This window comes from Dreissena polymorpha, chromosome 16, assembly GCF_020536995.1.
Source record: "Dreissena polymorpha isolate Duluth1 chromosome 16, UMN_Dpol_1.0, whole genome shotgun sequence".
Taxonomy (NCBI): domain Eukaryota; kingdom Metazoa; phylum Mollusca; class Bivalvia; order Myida; family Dreissenidae; genus Dreissena; species Dreissena polymorpha.
In genome coordinates, this window is record NC_068370.1 from 46272494 (window position 1) to 46291214 (window position 18721).

At 34.6% G+C, this 18721-nt stretch overlaps 1 protein-coding gene across 2 annotated transcripts in view; it reads left to right on the top strand.

Annotated features, from left to right (window-relative positions):
- Positions 1 to 13280: 13280 nt before the first annotated feature.
- Positions 13281 to 18721, top strand: part of LOC127861429 (structural maintenance of chromosomes protein 6-like) — an 87148-nt gene continuing 81707 nt past the window's right edge. The window contains exons 1-3 of one of the 2 annotated variants that reach the window (XM_052399904.1): positions 13281 to 13440; positions 17390 to 17656; positions 18414 to 18534. In XM_052399904.1, coding sequence (XP_052255864.1) covers positions 17402 to 17656; positions 18414 to 18534 — 376 coding nt within the window. In that variant the 5' untranslated portion in view covers positions 13281 to 13440; positions 17390 to 17401. Of the gene's footprint in view, positions 13441 to 14154; positions 14200 to 17389; positions 17657 to 18413; positions 18535 to 18721 lie in introns of those variants that run through there. The other variant, XM_052399903.1, reaches the window with a different exon arrangement.

The following is an 18721-nucleotide window of genomic DNA, read 5'->3' on the forward strand; positions in this document are numbered from 1 at the left end:
CGTAGTCGTTAATACTTTAGAATTGTAATAAAATCACATGCTATAAATGGACAATAACTCGCTGGCGTATTATTAATGACATGCCTTTTAATTTAGAAACGTACTTCTATGGCAAGCGACGTGCACAATAATGTCTTAAACCACGGTTTAACAGTTAACTATATAGTTAAGAGACTTTGAACCCGGGTTCAAAGTGCCGTTTGCACATTAATTTCTTAAACCCGGGTTCAAGACTATGAACCGCGGTTCAGAGCTTGTCTAAAAATAGATACAAATCTGTTATCTGCGACAACCAATCAGCGGAGCTTAAACCACAATTAGAAGGTAAATGTCGCGACTTCATTGTTCATCTCTTAACTATAGGGTTAAGAGACGTTGAACTTAATTTAAAAGATTCTGCATTTAAAACAAGTGGTGGCACTGATATCGATGCACGGATGCATATGATAGTCGTTGTGATGTAATAGCAAGTTGTCGTTATGGTGATGCCGATGGTAGCGATGCTGATTTCAATTTTAATTAATCTGAGATCGGTGTTTTAATTAATCTGAGATCGGTGTTGAAAACAATTCCGTTGTTATTGCTGTTAATCTCAATAGTGCTGATGCTAATACCTATGTTGTTTATGCTGATATAAGGCAGCGTTGTTTTTGATTGTGGTGAAGCTGATGCTAGTGCTGGATATGATGCTTTTGGAATTGATAATAATGATTCATTGGTATTGGCGCAGATATTGTTCGTTGTGATGCTGATGATGGTAGTGGCGATATTGATGTTAATGACGGTGATGCTTATTTTGGTGTTTTATTTTCTAAATACAAATAGATGGGTGTAATTTTAATCGCATATGTTTACGACGTACACATTAACATACTATACGCCTACAGAAAGTATTTAAAAGAGAACAGTGCTATCCAATTTTACCATTTATTTTGAAGGTTCGCATATGGAAAACGTTTATCGTCTTCTGACCCTCTCGTCATGATAATTACCTAAATAGATACTGAAATTATTCCATGCGCATCCAATTTCGTTCCAGCTAAGAAGGAACATTATGTAGCTCGTTGTTCCTCATTTTTCACTTTAATAACAATATTTATTGTAAACAACTGAAATGTCATCCCAACCCAAACATAAAAAATGCAAGCAGTGAATAATTGTATGGTTTGGGATTATCATGCCAATCTTTGCTGGGAGTGCATGGATTGGAGATTGTGCATATATTACTTAATATGTTATTGTGTTTTCTTGTGCAAAAACATGTTATGCAAACTAATAATTGTGTAAATTGCTTATTGAGTCACACCAATCATTAACACGGCAAAAACAATCATTCATTCCACGACTTTCGTCTCGATTCCTTATAAGACTATCAGCTAGATTTTTACTAAGAAACCGGTTAATAAACAAAAGTATGCCCGCTTTTAGCTCTTCAAAGGTTGGTTCAGGTAAATGTGCAAATTCCCCGTATTCATTTTTTTTAATTGAAATGTTATCAAGGGTGTATCTATGAATCCACAAAAGGTATCAACTTAAAACTAGATAGTAAACCTTGCATGGAAGTTAAGCTTGTTAAGGGCATATTAGGAGCTCTTAATTAAGAGAGATACACTAAAAATGTGTAGGTAGATAAATATCATGTATCGGCCAAAATACACTCTCAACATTTCATCATAGCTTTTATCGTTCATTTGAAATTGTAAATACAAGTAGATGGATTTGTTTAAACGTTGTCCTAATGTGTTTAATCATAAAGGTTTACACCGTACAAATGATAAATAATATACGCATAGAGCAGTCATATTGACACTGACACTAATATCCAGTTTCGCCATCAGTTTTGAACGTGCGCATGTGGAAATATTAATCATCTTTTGTTCCTGTTGTCATACAAATTACTTTTTATATACTGAAATAATATCATAAACATTCAATTTCAGTCCAGGTAAACAGGAAAATTAGGTACGACGTTTTTTCTCATTTTTGCATTTTTATATAAATACAAACTTGTAAACAACCCAAATGTCATCACAACCAAAGCATCAAAAATTGCTTACAGTTAAAGGGATCTTTTCACGCTTTGGTAAATTGACAAAATTGAAAAAAGTTGTTTCAGATTCGTAAGTTTTCGTTTTAGTTATGATATTTGTGAGGAAACAGTAATACTGAACATTAACCATGCTCTAATATAGCCATTATATGCATCTTTTGACGATTTTAAAACCTAAAAATTATAAAGCGTTGCAACGCGAAACGATTGAATAATTTGGAGAGTTCTGTTTTTGTCGTTAAATTTTGTGAAACTACGAAGATTGCTTATATAAGGTATAAAATACGTCACGAATGTGTACTCGGCGGAATAGCTCAGTAGGCTAAAGCGTTTTTACTTCAGGACTCTGGCAGGACTCCAGGGGTCACTGGTTCGAAACCTGCTCCGGGCAATGTTCTTTTCCTTTTTTTAATTTTGTCCTTGATTTTTTACTGGAGCTTTTACGATCCAATGTTTACATTTACCAATATAAGCATTTAATGAATAAGTTTTAAAAAATGCCAAAATCTGTGAAAAGGCCCCTTTAATAACTGATTCAGCTTGGGTTACAAGGACGTATAAAGGCCGATCCGGTTTATGGCGGCTAGATAGTGTTGAATAGACGTAACAAAAAACTAAATTATTTTCACACGGTTGCTCAACTTATGTAAGTTAGGATGATAAAGGTACTTTTTTGGTAAACAACCCTCCCAATAGCAGATTCTTTTGAAAAAGGCTTTGTCACGCGGTACTGTAACAGTAGAATAAGGAACAATATTTTAGGTTTACATAAAAAGCAATGATGCTATTATCAGTTATAAAATTGCTCAAACTAATGAGCATGCACGTATTTTATGATTGTTACTTAACAACTTATCAAGGAATTTAATTACAAACTACTTCAAATGAATACAATTCGTAAACTACTTTTTCCGCATGTGTAGTAGCTCTTACGGTGAAGGGAAAACATCGTATGCTAAAATGTCGTCTGCTTAATTTCTAAAATTATCATTTTCTTCATTTTTTTTCAAAGAATACTATCAGAATAGCAAACAGTTTGGATCCTGATGAGACGCCACAGAACGCAAAGGCGTTCAAAATTCGGTTACAGCACTGAAAGAGTTAAAGTAAAAGAGTGTGCATTTAACAACGCGTCAGGGCTAGAATAATAAGTTTACAGGGTCATTTTTCAGTTGAACTTCTTAAATTCTATTAAATTATCAGTTTATGAATTTTTTCATCCATGTGTACATTTACAACAGTGAACATGTTGTATTCTGAACAAACGAACTATTTCAGAGAAATCGCACAATCTATTTATTTCTAATAGGACAATTTAATTTGTAGAAAACTAATTACCAATATAGTTACAATTAATATGATCGATATGAGCAAACATGACATTGATATTTCATAAGCAATCATGTACATCGCAATTAATTATTCCATGTTTACATTCTATTTGTTTGCAACATTCCTTAAAACGAATTATCGCGGATGCAATTTTTTTCAAATGCGTACAACGTTCCATCTATGTGAAGTGGTAATGATATTAAGTGGTACTAAAACTATTTCATTCCGGGATATGATGCTATGATCAGCGTTAATATATATGCCATATTCAAATATACACTGTAGCGCCGCTAAATGTCGCATCTCCGCTATATGTCGCAGGCTACGAGATTTGTCGCAACCTTGACGATACATATGTCAAGCGAAGTGCACATTATTTCTTAACCCACGGTTTAAAGGTTAACTACATAGTTAAGAGACTTTGAACCCGGGTTCAACGTGTCGTTTGCACATTAACTCATTAAACCCGGGTTCAAGACTTTGAGTTTTGATTACAGTATAACAATGTTAGTAAGATTATACAATGTTTCCAGTACCTAATTATATAAATAATTTTATCACAAAACTAATTAAACCTAAGCATGTTTTCCTTAATGCAAACGTAGGCGTATGCATGCGTTAAAGCTTGTAAAAATTAAATACATAGGTCAGTGAATTTTCTCAAATACGCTGAAAACATATGCAACGTTATATGTCAATGTCTGCAGCAAGTATAGAGCAATAAATAAGTTGCATGCACAATTTACCCAGAAATATAACAGTATAAAAGAGGGCAAACTTCAGCAAAATTGCAGCTCAGATTAGTGGAACTTGCATAAATGTAGTAGAAACAAAGATATGCAGAAGTTGAAAGTTTTGTTTACCAAATGTTTAAGTACAATTTGTGATTATAATTCTATTTAATTATATTTCAGAGTTATAAAACACATCGTCGTTGACCTCACACAATGAACTCAATCACTGGAGTGAAGTTTGAACTGATGAGCTACAGTAGACAAAGTGATATGGAGAAGTTGCACGTTGACCGCAAACACATTTACCAAATGTACCAAAAGAGGGTGTAATTCTTCTAAATTTCATGTCAGAGCACTTGGCCACCTCACATAATTACCTCGCACACTCTTAAGACTTTCCAAACATATGTGTAAAGTTGAAAATGAATACGGGGAATTTGCATATTTACCTGAACAAACCTTTGAAGGACTACAAGGGGGCATACTTTTGTTTATTAACCGGTTTGTTGGTAAAAATCTAGCTGATAGTCTTATAAGGAATCGAGACGAAAGTCGTGGAAGGAATGATTGTTTTTGCCATGTTAATAATTGGTGTGACTCAATAAGCAATTTACACAATTATCAGTTTGCATAACATATTTTTGCATAAGGAAACACAATAACTTATTAAGTAATATATGCACAATCGCCCACAAATGCACTCCCAGCAAAGATTGGCACGATTACGGCCCTGTAATCTAAAACCATACAATTATTCAATGCTTGCATTTTTTATGTTTGGGTTGGGATGAAATAAATATTATTATTAAAGTTAAAAATGAGCAAAAAACGAGCTACATAATGCTCCTCCTTAGCTGGAATGAAATTGGATACGCATGGAATAATTTCAGTATCTAAAAGTAATTATCATGTCGAGAGGGTCACAAGACGATAAACGTTTTCCATATGCTAACATTCAAAATGAATGGCAAAACTGGATAGTACTGTTCCCTTTCAAATACTTTCTGTAGGCTTATAGTATTTAAATGTGTACGTCGTAAACCTGCACGATTAAAATAACACTCATCTATTTGTATTTAGAAAATAAAACACCGAAATAAGCATCACCGTCATTAACATCAATATCGCCACTACCATTATCAGCATCACAACGAACAATATCTGCGCCAATACCACTGGCATGAACATTACTATTAACAACATCAGAATCACCAGTTGAATCATTATTATCAATTCCAAAAGCATCATCCCCAGCACTAGCATCAGCTTCACCACAATCAAAAGCAACGCTACCTTATATCAGCATAAACACCGTCGGCATTAGCATCAGCACTATTGAGATTAACAGCAATAACAACGGCATTGTTTTCACCACAACCGACCTCAGATTAGTTAAAATTGAAATCAGCATCGCCACCATCGGCATCACCATAACGACCACTGGCTATTACATAACAACGACTATCATAAGCATCCGTGCATCGATATCAGTGCCACCACTTCCGACATAAGAACCACCAACTCCCAAATTAGCATCATCACAACCGACATAAGCATCACTACCGCAAACATTAACAGCTGCCTTAACGACATCAGAGCCACCACCGTTTCATCAGTATCAACCTCACCGACATCAGAAACATTTTAGCAAAATTTTAGCAGCACCTCGAATCACCAAAGGCACCAGCAGCACCGCTATCGTCATAAGTATTACCCTTACCTTCGCAAGCAGCATTATTTTAAACGACCACGCAATAAACAATGACATTTATAATTATTGATTTCTAGAAATTAATAAACTACATTAAAATGCAGACGAGTGTAGAAGAAGTTCAACACACAGCAACATTAAATTGAGCAAATCGCACTCTGCTGAATCAAAATGCGCGTTTATATTTATTTTATTTTTTATTTTATTTAATGTTTGTCTAACTTTATTTTTCTTATCATTCATAGCATAAAATAAACATACAATTATAACTTTTAAGGAATGACATGCACTTAGAAGCTTTATACAACTGATACTCTGTAAACATCCTCCTTTATTACACAACAATATTTTAACAACTGCACACCCGGTTGGGAGAAATCTATTTAAAAGAGATAGATCAGACAAATTCAGACATGACTTAATATATTAATTATCGCAATGTGCGCACGATTACGCCTTAACTATTTTTTCAAAAGAATCATGAAGGAATAATGAAAGTGTTTATTATAGATTCAGAATCTTTTATATTTAGTTCAAAGTCTCTTAATCCTGTAGTTAAGAGACATGAAGTCGCGACATTTACCTTCTAATTGTGGTTTAAGCTCCGCTGATTGGTTGTCTCAGATAACCGATTTGTATCTATTTTTAGACACACTTTGAACCGCGGTTCAAAGTCTTGAACCCGGGTTTAAGGAATTTATGTGCAAACGGCACTTTGAACCCGGGTTCAAAGTCTCTTAACTATATAGTTTACTGTTAAACCGTGGTTTAAGACAATAATGTGCACTTCGCTTGCCATATACTTCTAGCCTTTGTTCACACTATCAGAAATGAGCTGGCGCATACAAGGTAAACATTATACTCAAGGATAAAATATTACTTGGCTTTGAAATTAAACGTTAACAAAATCCAAACTGTGTTTATTAGAAGGACATGTGTAAACACAATTCAACCGCGCCTTTAATGCAACATATATCTGTTTAAACAGCTTGCATTAGTTGACAATACATTAATAACACATTATGAGAGAGCAAAACGTCCTATTCTACCTCTAAAGGTACACAAACCTGTGTTTTTAATAAATATCAAAGTCTTCTGTGTTTAACGGTAATGTTAAAACAGGATTATTACTGAAATGGTGCATACATACATGTAGATTTTTTGTGTGGTTTAAGTAGTGTATTGTTTGTTTTTCACGAGGAAACAAAAATATTTTTTTTCTCAGTGGCGCAGCTATGAGTAAAAATGCTTATTTCCTATGAGCGCTAATGAATAAAGTCAACAATCTATGGATACCAACATTTAAACAATACCTGTTTATTGCTTTTCAGCCGTGTATTTATATTTTTAAAAAGTTAAATTTGATACTTTTGCGAGAATGATAGTGTCATTACGTCAAAATAATTTCGTCATTTTACAGAGTACCAGTTGACAATATCGATAATGTTCACCATCATTGTTGGTATTTGAAACAATTAATTAATGATATTTCTCATTAAACCACATGAGATAATTACAATATCAGTTATTAAGTTGTATGAGTTTACATAAATGACAATGCGAAAATAACACGCTCTGTGTTTGATAAAAAAAAACAATTGTACCGTACAATGGTGTTAAAAAGTTAATTTGTGCGATAGTTTTAACCGCCCAAATCAAGTAATGTGGACTGCACATATAGAATTGTACCTGACAATTAACTCTGCACTCTGGGGGTAGGGATATTAAAGATAATGCTTTAATTAAAGTACCGGACATGAGCTTGTGTTCGCTGTTTTGCTTTACACAGGCGATTGGTTATTAGTTAAAGAACACAAGTCAAATGTTAGTATACAGAACGACTACTACAAGCTATAGCTTCCTGATTTATTAAAGGATTCAAACTATTTTGAAACACATGTAAACACTTAAAATGTTAGATGCTTAATACTTAAACCACGTATCTGCCATTAATGTGAATTTCCTAATATGGCAACACAATTTCATTGTAAAAAGGGGATCGACCGAACTGTGTTCCCATGTAATAAATGCAAACAATCAAATAAATTAGGCACATATATTAATGATATTAGATTATGGGTTTAACATAGAACGCAGACAGTATCATACAGTTTAAGCTCCTATTTAAAGCTCAAATGTTGAAGACAAAACTATATGTAAACACAGGGCGTTTACGGCCTGTAATTCCCACTATTTTATTTAAAAAAAAAAAATATATATATATATATATATATATATATATATCAATATGTGTCACGCCGTAACCTGGCATGGACGTGTGCGTTACCCAATTATGCTCAGCTGGCTGACTCTTAAGACAAGGTTATATAAAGTTCAAACGATAGCACCTTATTAAAGTCCCAGTTCATAGCTACATATATGGGCAGAACCATAAGAAATCATAAGAAAACGTGTTTTTATTTAGGACATCACTGAAAATCCGTTTGAAATCGGTTGAAAACCAAAACTATAGCGATTTTTATTTTGGGGTCAAGACGGTAAAGTACGAAAACGACCTAGTAAATATTCATGATTCGACACGTTAATTCAAACCTAAACAAACAAAATTGCGGATACGGGCGAATTTAGCGGAGAGAAGATTAGAACTGATGCAAATAAATCTGTTACAGACGGAGATTGAGTTTGCTAAATCTATGTATGTAAATTCCATATGCTAATAATGTTTATCGAAAGCTAAACATAGATATAATTTTCATAACTTGCAACGCTGCAATGATTTTCATGTATTTATGATCATTTATATACATGTATTATTTAATCGATTCAAAACCGATTTTGACCAGGTTATCGATTTTTCAATGAATTGAGGTAAAGTTTAGTTCTCGCTATAAGATTTATGTGCAAAACAACGATCTATTCCGCGAACTGGGACTTAAAGCAAATGTATGGAATGAAAACACACATGAATATTTAAAAATGATATGCATATATATCTTTCATGACTTTACATCCCTCAGTTTAAGTATACATATATATACGTTAAAAACGCTCATGCACATTTCGTTGTAAGTATTAAAAGACAATTTGAAAGCCAGTGTGACACTTGCTTGTAAACGGCTATCAAATATTGATTTTTAGTCTTTGTTTTGGATGTGATGTCTGTATGATGCATACAATTGCTAAATCATTTTTAAAAAAACAAATCGATCAATGTATTACTATGACTATAAATATATATGTATTTATCTATCGTATGTGTGTGTTTTAATTTGCCTTAAATAATAAAAATTTTTTATAGTAGACAGTTTTAATTTGTTATTAAGTGCTTAATTGTCTGCGTGGATTCGAGCTAATTTTCAAAACTGGACACACGGCCTATGTGTCATCACCTTTGGATCGATATGCCAAACACGCACGAGGCTTATCTATCTCTGCCTGCAAGTAAATTTGGTTCGTTATAGCATTTGACAAAGTAATTATTTGTCCTGGGCTAAGTGTAAGATTAACCTACCCCTCTAGAAGTTTACAAACATCAATCATTTGCATTAACCGTTTCAAGGCGTTGATCCCAGTTTTTATCTAACAATATACTCGTACATTACATATAATAAGATCCGAGCAAAACGCGCGATACAAAATGCATATTGTATCCATATTAATTGCAATTTTATGCACAACACATGTTGTCCTTCATTTTGATTGTAAAAATTACCTATGATTTCAGCCAATTTCAAACGAAGGGGAGATACTAATTCGTTAAACCTGTTCTGCCATTCTGTTAGCTTTAATAACAGCCGTATTAGGCAACACTATTAGCCAAACAACCACAGCCCATTCAATAAAATACTATAATTTTATAAGGATGCGTACTATTAGTACGTCTGTTTGTTGTATTGTTTTGCCTCATTAAATTTATTCAAAACCCACTTGTTCTACATTGAAACCATTCCGGTGACATGTCATATTTAGAAGTAGGGGGCGCTGAGGGAAATAAATCTGCAAGCATATATATATATATATAAAAGAGAGAAAAAAGCAAACATGAATACAGCATGCATCCCTATAATGTAAAATGCACATGAGATCTTATTCATATACATAATTAGTATTTATCGATTAAGGGCAGGTAATTTTATGAACACTAAATATATATATATTAATTGAATGTTAATTTAGGATATAACTGATGTAGTCACAAATTACTGTCAAACCATTACGATTTGACAAGATGAGATTTCGTGGTTTTGTTTATTTAATGGGCTGTAAAATTCGTGGATTTCCTTTGTTCAAAAAACTAATTGCATACACATAACTGTACTATGTGAGCCAGACTTTACTGTCAAAAAGTGTGCTTCACTGTGGGAAGTGAGTCCCAAAATCGACATGTCTATTAAATGAACGACGCGTGCTACGCAAAACATGGAAGGTCACCATTGGAGAAGAGGTCATACTCCCAAGTGTCATGTTAAAAGTGGATGTCCATTAAATGAACGACGCCTGCTACGCAAAACATGGCATGTCAGTCACCATGGGAGAAGAGATCATACTCCCAAGTGTCATGTTAAAAGTGGATGTCCATTAAATGAACGACGCCTGCTACGCAAAACATGGCATGTCACCATGGGAGAAGAGGTCTTACTCCCAAGTGTCATGTTAAAAGTGGGTTTCCATTAAATGAACGACGTCTGCTACGCAAAACATGGCATGTCACCATGGGAGAAGAGGTCATACTCCCAAGTGTCATGTTAAAAGTAGACGCCTATTACACAGATAAAAAAAATCAAATAAAAACTTACGAAGCCATTGACAACACAATGTTTATACAGATCTGGTTTCACCTTGGCAGGGTTAGACGACAACGGTCACGTGCTGTCACCAGATGGTCCCAAAGGACATACATTGTATATTCTTTATATATAATTTAAATACAACACGCTGATTTACAAAACTGTAAAGTGCCATTTAAAATTGCAGTACCGCCATTCCGATACAAAACGCCTTAAAGGGGCATTTTCACGTTTTGACTTATAGATAAAGTTTTTTTTTAAAACAACAGTGTTTCAGATTCGCAAATTTTCTTTGCAGTTACGATATTTGTGAGGAAACAGTAATGCTGGACATTTACCATGCTCTAAAATATCAATTATATGCATCTTTTGACGATTTAAAAACCTAAAATCTTATAAAGCGTTGCAACGCGAAACGATTGAATAATGTGTAGAGTTCTGTTGTTGTCGTTGTATTTTACGATACGACGAGGATTGCTGATATAAAGTATAAAAACATCATTCATCGTATGAGCACGAATGGCCGAGTGGTCTAAGCGATAGACTTTTACTCCAATGGTCAGTTGTTCGAGCCCAGTTGAGGGTTACTTTTTTTCTTTCTTTAATTTTATTCTTGTTTTTTTTTTACTGGAGCTGTTTAGATCCAATGTTTACATTTATCATTATAAAGAATTTACAGGCAAACTTCAATACATGCAAACATCTGTGAAAATGCCTTTTTAAAAGGCAAATATACATCCAAATAACCTCAAAGTCGTATATAGACGAACATTATAAATCCGCCCTCCGGTGCGTCTTTTGACTTAACCCCTGAACTCAGTTAAAGCTCTCATACATATGTATTACACCACTCACAAATCCATCCAAATCTACCAAAATCTACATAAGACTTCGTAAAAATAATAATCTTGCATCATGTTTGTGTGATGGGCACTATTGTTTTGTTTTATGCTTCATCTTTACTCGAGAGAATGTGTAATTTCCTAATAAGGGGTATATTTGGGAAGATTGGGGTAGATTTGGGTAATTCGTGTCGCCCTTGCATCGAACGAAATATAACACATTTTACTTCAAAAGGGTAGCAGGCTCTTTCGGCCCCAAGCTTTTTTGGCCCAGTCCGAAATTTCAGACTTATTCAACCAAAGCTTATTCGGCCCCAAATCGACCAGGCTTATTCGGCCCTTAATGAAATTAATTGAAAGTCACAGAGACATATACAATACATTTTATGTATTTTATAGGTCTTTGAAAACCATTATCGTTTTACAAACTGTTACCAATGTACACAATTGTTTGAATTGTTAAATTGTGCCGGCTTTTAATTGAATCGATTATCGGTTTATTAAATATTCAAAAGTACCACACGTTATTTGTATATTTTGAAATCTGAGTGAAGCTTTTTCTGGAAAGAAATAAAAAAAGTATATAATCGACGGCAGGTTAGTTTGATGATTCACTGTTGGAATATTTTTTACTTTTAATTTGTGTTTGTATGCACTTCGAATTGTTCTATTTGTATGGCCCTGTATCAGGATATAAGCGATTAAAAAACGTTATTAAAAAAATCAAGTACTATCTAATCATCGTATTTGACTTTCATGTGTTTGACGGTAAAAACATTTGATACGCAATATAAAACGTAATTCGTTCGTGATTTCTGATTTCGATAAAATATTCCACAGACATAGAACGTTAAGGAGTTCCAACTGATGTTGGAAAACAATCGGTCTTCCAGGGGTTTCACTGGCCCCAAAAAAGTTGTCGCCACTTGTTCGCGTCGTGAAAACGAAGACCGTCTTCGATTGACCTTTAAGGAATCGATTAACTAGTTTTTCGGCGTAGCTGATTAACGTCATTTTTGACCTTAGGTGACCTTTAGGTTACATTCATAAAAATGCCCGCGGCTACCCATGAATGAATACACTTCATTTAGTCCATTGGCTGATTTGAGAATACCACCAGAACATTGGAAACATGGCTGCGTCTTTCTAACACTGTTTTACTGCGTGTTCAGCATGAAACAATTTATCTCTTATGAAAAGGCATGATAGATAGAACAGTTTTACACTTAATTCTTCACATCAATACAATTTGTGCGTAGATTCTACACCTTCGTCAGTTCGCGGTTAGTGTGTGTGAATGTCAGAGTTTATATACAGGATCATCGCTGGGTCTTCACGAATACCTTATACTCTGACCGGAGTTCGATCGCGGCCAGTAAAATAATCGTTATATAATAAAGACGCTATGTGAACTATGTGAACTGCAATTTTCTTTTGACGATATCAAGCGATATAATTATGATATGTCAATAATAGATTCTTCATGTGTTTTCAACAATACCATGATAAATATTATTTTTAATTAATTTAACAAGAATTATTCCACCATATTGACTAATGTATTAAGCATGAGCGCGCTGTTAAGCGTGTTTAAAATATGTACGGATACTTCGCGTGTGGCCGGTTGGCTCATATGTTTTAATTTCACTTCCATTATTCTTTTTGTTTTCTGTTTTGTATCTATAGGTTTATGGCCAGCAATATGTAAAATAAGCCGCAAAAACTTCGCGTAACATCCCGTACTGCGTGTGATGCAGCTAAGAACTGCACAGAAAGACATTCGTTATCCTTGATCGCATTCATTGAACTCTTTACCTTTCATAAACTCCAACCACAATCAACGCCGTATATCTTTTTTTTAAAGATATTTCTTGTTGACATTGATTTGGAAATTAGTGGATGTTCACCTGTTTGCAAAAAAAATAATCGAAAACATTTCCCGCAAAAACATAACGTTTGTTTTATACCAATGAAATATTTTTTCATTTGCAATTGTAAACTGAGGAAAAGGCGCCACTTTTAGGTAAGATTGTTAAGGTAGATGCGGATCTCAGTAAGAATGTAGATATAAGGACTCTGATGATCTGTACGCTGATCCTAATTTTCGGATGTTTATCCGAATTACAGTTATTGTGAATTACTTTATTTCCTAGTTCTTCGTGAATGCTCTGAGCTTTAATAAGTTCATACGTACAGCTCAGAGTTCTTCTTGTTAACTAATTTTTAATGTAAAAAAATATGACTCGCGCATGTCTATACAATCGAATTCAATCAACCTAATACACAAAACAAAAGTTATAACCTCTAGATATTTTGGGACATTAAACTATGCGTAATGTGCTTAGCAAAAAAAAATTTATACCAAATACTTTTACATCTTATTATCACCATTTTTACCAAATTACAATAGGATCAAAATAATTTTAGGAGGTAAACATAGTGAGTTAATATGGTCACCCTCAAAACTAAAAGTAACAAAATTACCAACACAGATTGTCAATATCGATTGTGTCCTCCATTGGCAGCAATTACAGCTTGGCACCTTGCTCTCATTGAGACGATGTAATTTCGTATCTCACATTGGTTTATATCGGCTCAAACCTGCATTACGTCACATGATACGTCCTGTAAGGTGTTCTGTTGTGGCAGCTCCTGGACCCTTCTCTTTAGTAATTCCCATATGTGTTCAATAGGGTTCATATCCGGACTTTTCGCTGGCCATGGAAGAATACGGATGTTATTCTGTGCAAGCATGTCCCGTGTTGCCCTTGAAGTATGGCACGTAGCTTTATCCTTTGCTTAAATCATCTCTCTATTCGCTCGAATGTGGGGTATAACGTAAGGTTGAATGATATCTTTTGGTATTTTAGGGCATTTAGATTACCATTAACATGCACTTGGGGTTTTTGTATGCAAAGAAATTCCAGCCCACAGCATTATGGAACCACCAACAAAACGATCCACCTCCAACAAACAATTATCGTGGTTTCTTTCTCCCCGACGATGATATATCTTTATACGGCCATCAGCTCCACATAGTTTAACTCTTACCTCATCAACAAAAAGGACATTTGCCCAATCTGCTCTTGAATACCTCAGATATCGCCTTGCCCAAACTAGACTAGCTCTTCGATGTCTATGGGTGAGAATGGGACCTTACAAGGGCATCGATAGCGTATTCCAGCGGCTCTGAGGCGATTCCTTATAGTCTGTAGAGAAGCATGACAATTGTTCATTGCATTATTTTGCCTTGCAGTTTCTGTAGCAGGTAAAAATCTGTTACGTAAATGTGTTAGTACAATGTACCTGTCCTGGTGATGAGTTGTAACTCTCCGACCAGGACGTAGATAAATGTTAGCAACACTTCCAGTTCGTTGAAATTTTGCCCAAAGCGCGCTGATAGTCGATTTGATCCTAATTAAGACTCTAGAAACCTGAAAACATATGAAAAATACTAAACACCTTGCTTAAACCATAAATAGTGTCTTAATTGATGAATTTTATTCAATATCCGTTGTTTAATTTAAACGAGCAACATATCTATCTTATGGATGTACCACTTTGTAGCAATCAAATGGCTCTGCCATACTGCTCCATAGACATTCTAGCCATAGTGTTGCGTTTTTGGACACCGCTGACAACTTCAGTAGAGTTAGGATGTGGTGTGTAACAATTCATAAGTGTACACGTAATTTTTCGCGCACAAAGTCGGATTCGAACCCTCCTATCCGCACGACCATTCCGCACTACCGCAAACATGTGATTTTAGTATTTTTCGATATACAATAAGGCCACTCTTAATTGATATGTTGGTGTACAGATTAAAAAAAAGTTGAAGAGGCGAGCGAAAAAAAAAAAAATATTTTTTTTAAACAGGAAAATTTTCAAGCGAGCGAAGAGCAAAGTATAAAAAAAAACATTTCGATAGAAAAATATTGCATTAACAAGAGATACAGGTTTAAACAGCTATAGTTTACATTCAAATCAATTCTTATACAAAGAAAATAATCTATGTGCAAACGAGCAATAATATATCTATGAGTTACATACTTTTTAATAATAAAAATGCACTAAAATTAAGTTTCAGAAAGTAAACTTTTAAATGTAGAACACATGTCTAAAGCTAGTGTTTTCATATTAGGAATAGCATTACTTGTAAGTTTTAATTAAACATCTTTTAATGCAATTAGTACAATAATGTTTATATTTTTATATTTAATAACTCTTCCATGAAGATTCTGTGCTGTTATATGAATTTGCAGCCGTTAAAGCTTCCGATATGATTTCATGTCCGAACGATGCTACAGCAAATTGACGTTAAACAATATGAGGTCGATGTATATCGAACTCATATTTATAGGAGTAAGTTGCATATGACCTTTGACCACGAAATATAACCATATCATTAAAGTGAGGGACCCATGTCTACCTACTGCTGCTTATATTTGTTCGAAGTTTTCAGTAGTGAAAGCTGTGAATAGGTATACCATGTTGCAAGCTGTGAAAAGGTATACCATGTTGCAATAGCGCTTGAAGAGGGACAATCATCAAAATAATAATGACAGACAGTCGGACAAAGGCCTTGCATATTGTCGATACCATATTTTAAATAGGGCATATTGATGGCTACTCGCTAGTACGGTATTGTATTTTTCTGAAATAAATGTATACATCACAAAGAACTGTTTTGATGTTTCTAAAATACACGAACCTAGCTGTAAAACATTTTCCGTCAACCATGTGTTTTAATACTTCTAAAACATTATCCATGTGACTCTTTTAGAACCAGCCTTAAATGATTTTATTTTTATTTTTTGTTCACTTAAAATCGTGTTATAGGAAACATTTGCCTACAAATAGGGAAATACCGTCCATATGCCCATTTAATAAAGAAAATGCATAAGAAAACTTACGTCATGTTTCCTGATGTTGTTTCAAAATGAACATGCTTCAACGGTATCTGCTGATAGTTGCATGTGCGAACGTGAACAAACACATTCAAATAAGTCACAGAACGAAGCAGATGTGTTAATATTTATAAGGGTTGGCTGCAGCAACTTTTCACCGCAATTTGTTAAAAGGGCCAAGTAGGAAGCAATTTGTCTGGTTGTCTCGATCAAATTTTCATGCGACTACAGTTATAGATTACAAAGGTTATGAAACACTATATTTGGCATTCATATTCAGCGTCAAAATCGTTTCTGCGGGAGTGTTTTTTTCCACAAATTCTTGTTTTTTTCACTGGAGCTTTTTTAAGATCCAATGTTGAAATTTATCAATATAAATGGCCCACTTCAATACATGCCAAAATCTTTGAAAAGATCTCTGTAATCCACAATTCTATTAGTCTTTAAAAATTCAATCTGGGCCTTCATGGTCTATGCTTTCAACAACTTGAGTGGTCAATTACTAGGGTCATGGCTGTAAGATACCAATACTACAAATTTGTGAGGGAACTTTCAGTTGTTCAGTTATTTAATGAGTATGGTTTCTGTTGATATTTTTAACCAGGTTTTCCGAAGGAAAAAACTGGTTATTACAATGGCGAATGTCGACGGGCTGGCGGGCGGGCGGAACAAGCTTGTCCGGGCCATAACTTTGTCGTTCATTGTTAGATTTTAAAATCATTTGGCACATCATTAGACGGTGTGTTGTGTGAAAAAGAATTACGTCAATATCATCAAGGTCAAGGTTGCAACGAATAAAAAAATATTTATTTTGAAACAAAGGGGGTTGATTTTAAACATTCAGTTCAGTTTGACTTGTCTCCCTTTATCAGACTTTTTTTCAAATTGAAAACCTGGTTTTGTGACAATTTTGTCTCTTGTTAACTGTTGTGTTTACTCACAGTATATGAAGCTTGCACCAGAATAATGAACTGATTTTCACAGTCTGTCTTATTTAAACAAAAATCTGTTGTAAAGGTTATTTTTAAGTTTGAATTTTATTTGGAATCATCATATTATTTTCAGCTTACACTTGTCATGAGTTCCAAACGCAAGAAGGTCTCCACTGGAGACAATGAACAGCAAAAACTGAGCAAAAAGCAAAGAACAGTGGAAGCAGATGATGGAGAAGTCCCTTCCACTTCTCACGCAGAAAGCAGTGAAGAGCAGGAAACAGAAGATGGGGGAACTGTAATTTACAGACGCTCCCAAACGTCTGGTCCGAGAGTTGAGGAAGATATGGAGGAGGAGTCTGTGGTGGATCTCAGTCAGAACCCAGGATTTAATGTGGAGGTAATGGGGCTCAAAATTAGGCTCTCATGTATTCAAAATATGTGTTCAATTTGTAAAATGCAAAGATTAAATTGTAATTTATTTATAAAGTTATAATAAATTTTTATGTATTTATCATGCATCTGATTGGTTAATGTGCAACCATGTGTATAATAGCCACGCTGACGCACTCTATTAACTTTTGCATGCTCGCCACTAGTCATACGATGTAGTATTAAAATAGCCACCGAACATACTGCTTGTTCTCAGTTTATGATAACCCACACACACAACAAGATGATGTACATTTATTAAACATTTATTATGTTTGACAGGGCCTTTCCTTAATTAATTTGAGACAAATCAACACACCGTCATAACTGCTCTAAGATATTCTCTAAAAGGCAGAAGTCTATACCTGTAAGTAACCTAAAAAAAATTTGTTGAAATCAGTTGTCACTGTATAGTGCTCCACTTTCACAGAGTGACGATAGTGCAATGTGGGGAATCAGTTGTCACTGTATAGTGCCTCACTTTTACAGAGTGACAATAGTGCAATGTGTGGAATCAGTTGTCACTGTATAGTGCTCCACTTTTACAGAGTGACGATAGTGCAATGTGTGGAATCAGTTGTCACTGTATAGTGCTCCACTTTTACAGAGTGACAGTAGTGCAATGTATGGAATCAGTTGTCAATGTATAGTGCTCCACTTTTACAGAGTGACAGTAGTGCAATGTGTGGAATCAGTTGTCACTGTATAGTGCTCCACTTTTACAGGGTGACGATAGTGCAATGTGTGGAATCATAGAGAAGATTGAGCTGAAGAACTTCATGTGTCACCCAAGACTGAGCATTAACTTTGGTCCAGCAATCAACTTTATAGTGGGACACAATGGAAGTAAGTTGCTGATGAGAAAAAGCGAAGCTGATCTAAGATAATTAGAAATCTGTTTTACTATAGAGAAATCATCAATCTATACAGGGCTCGCGCTGTCGTTCGCCATTTGAGCCATTTGCGAAAATATTGAGAATTTGGCTCAAGAAAATTCTGATTTGCCAAAATGCTAAAATCTCGACAAATGCCA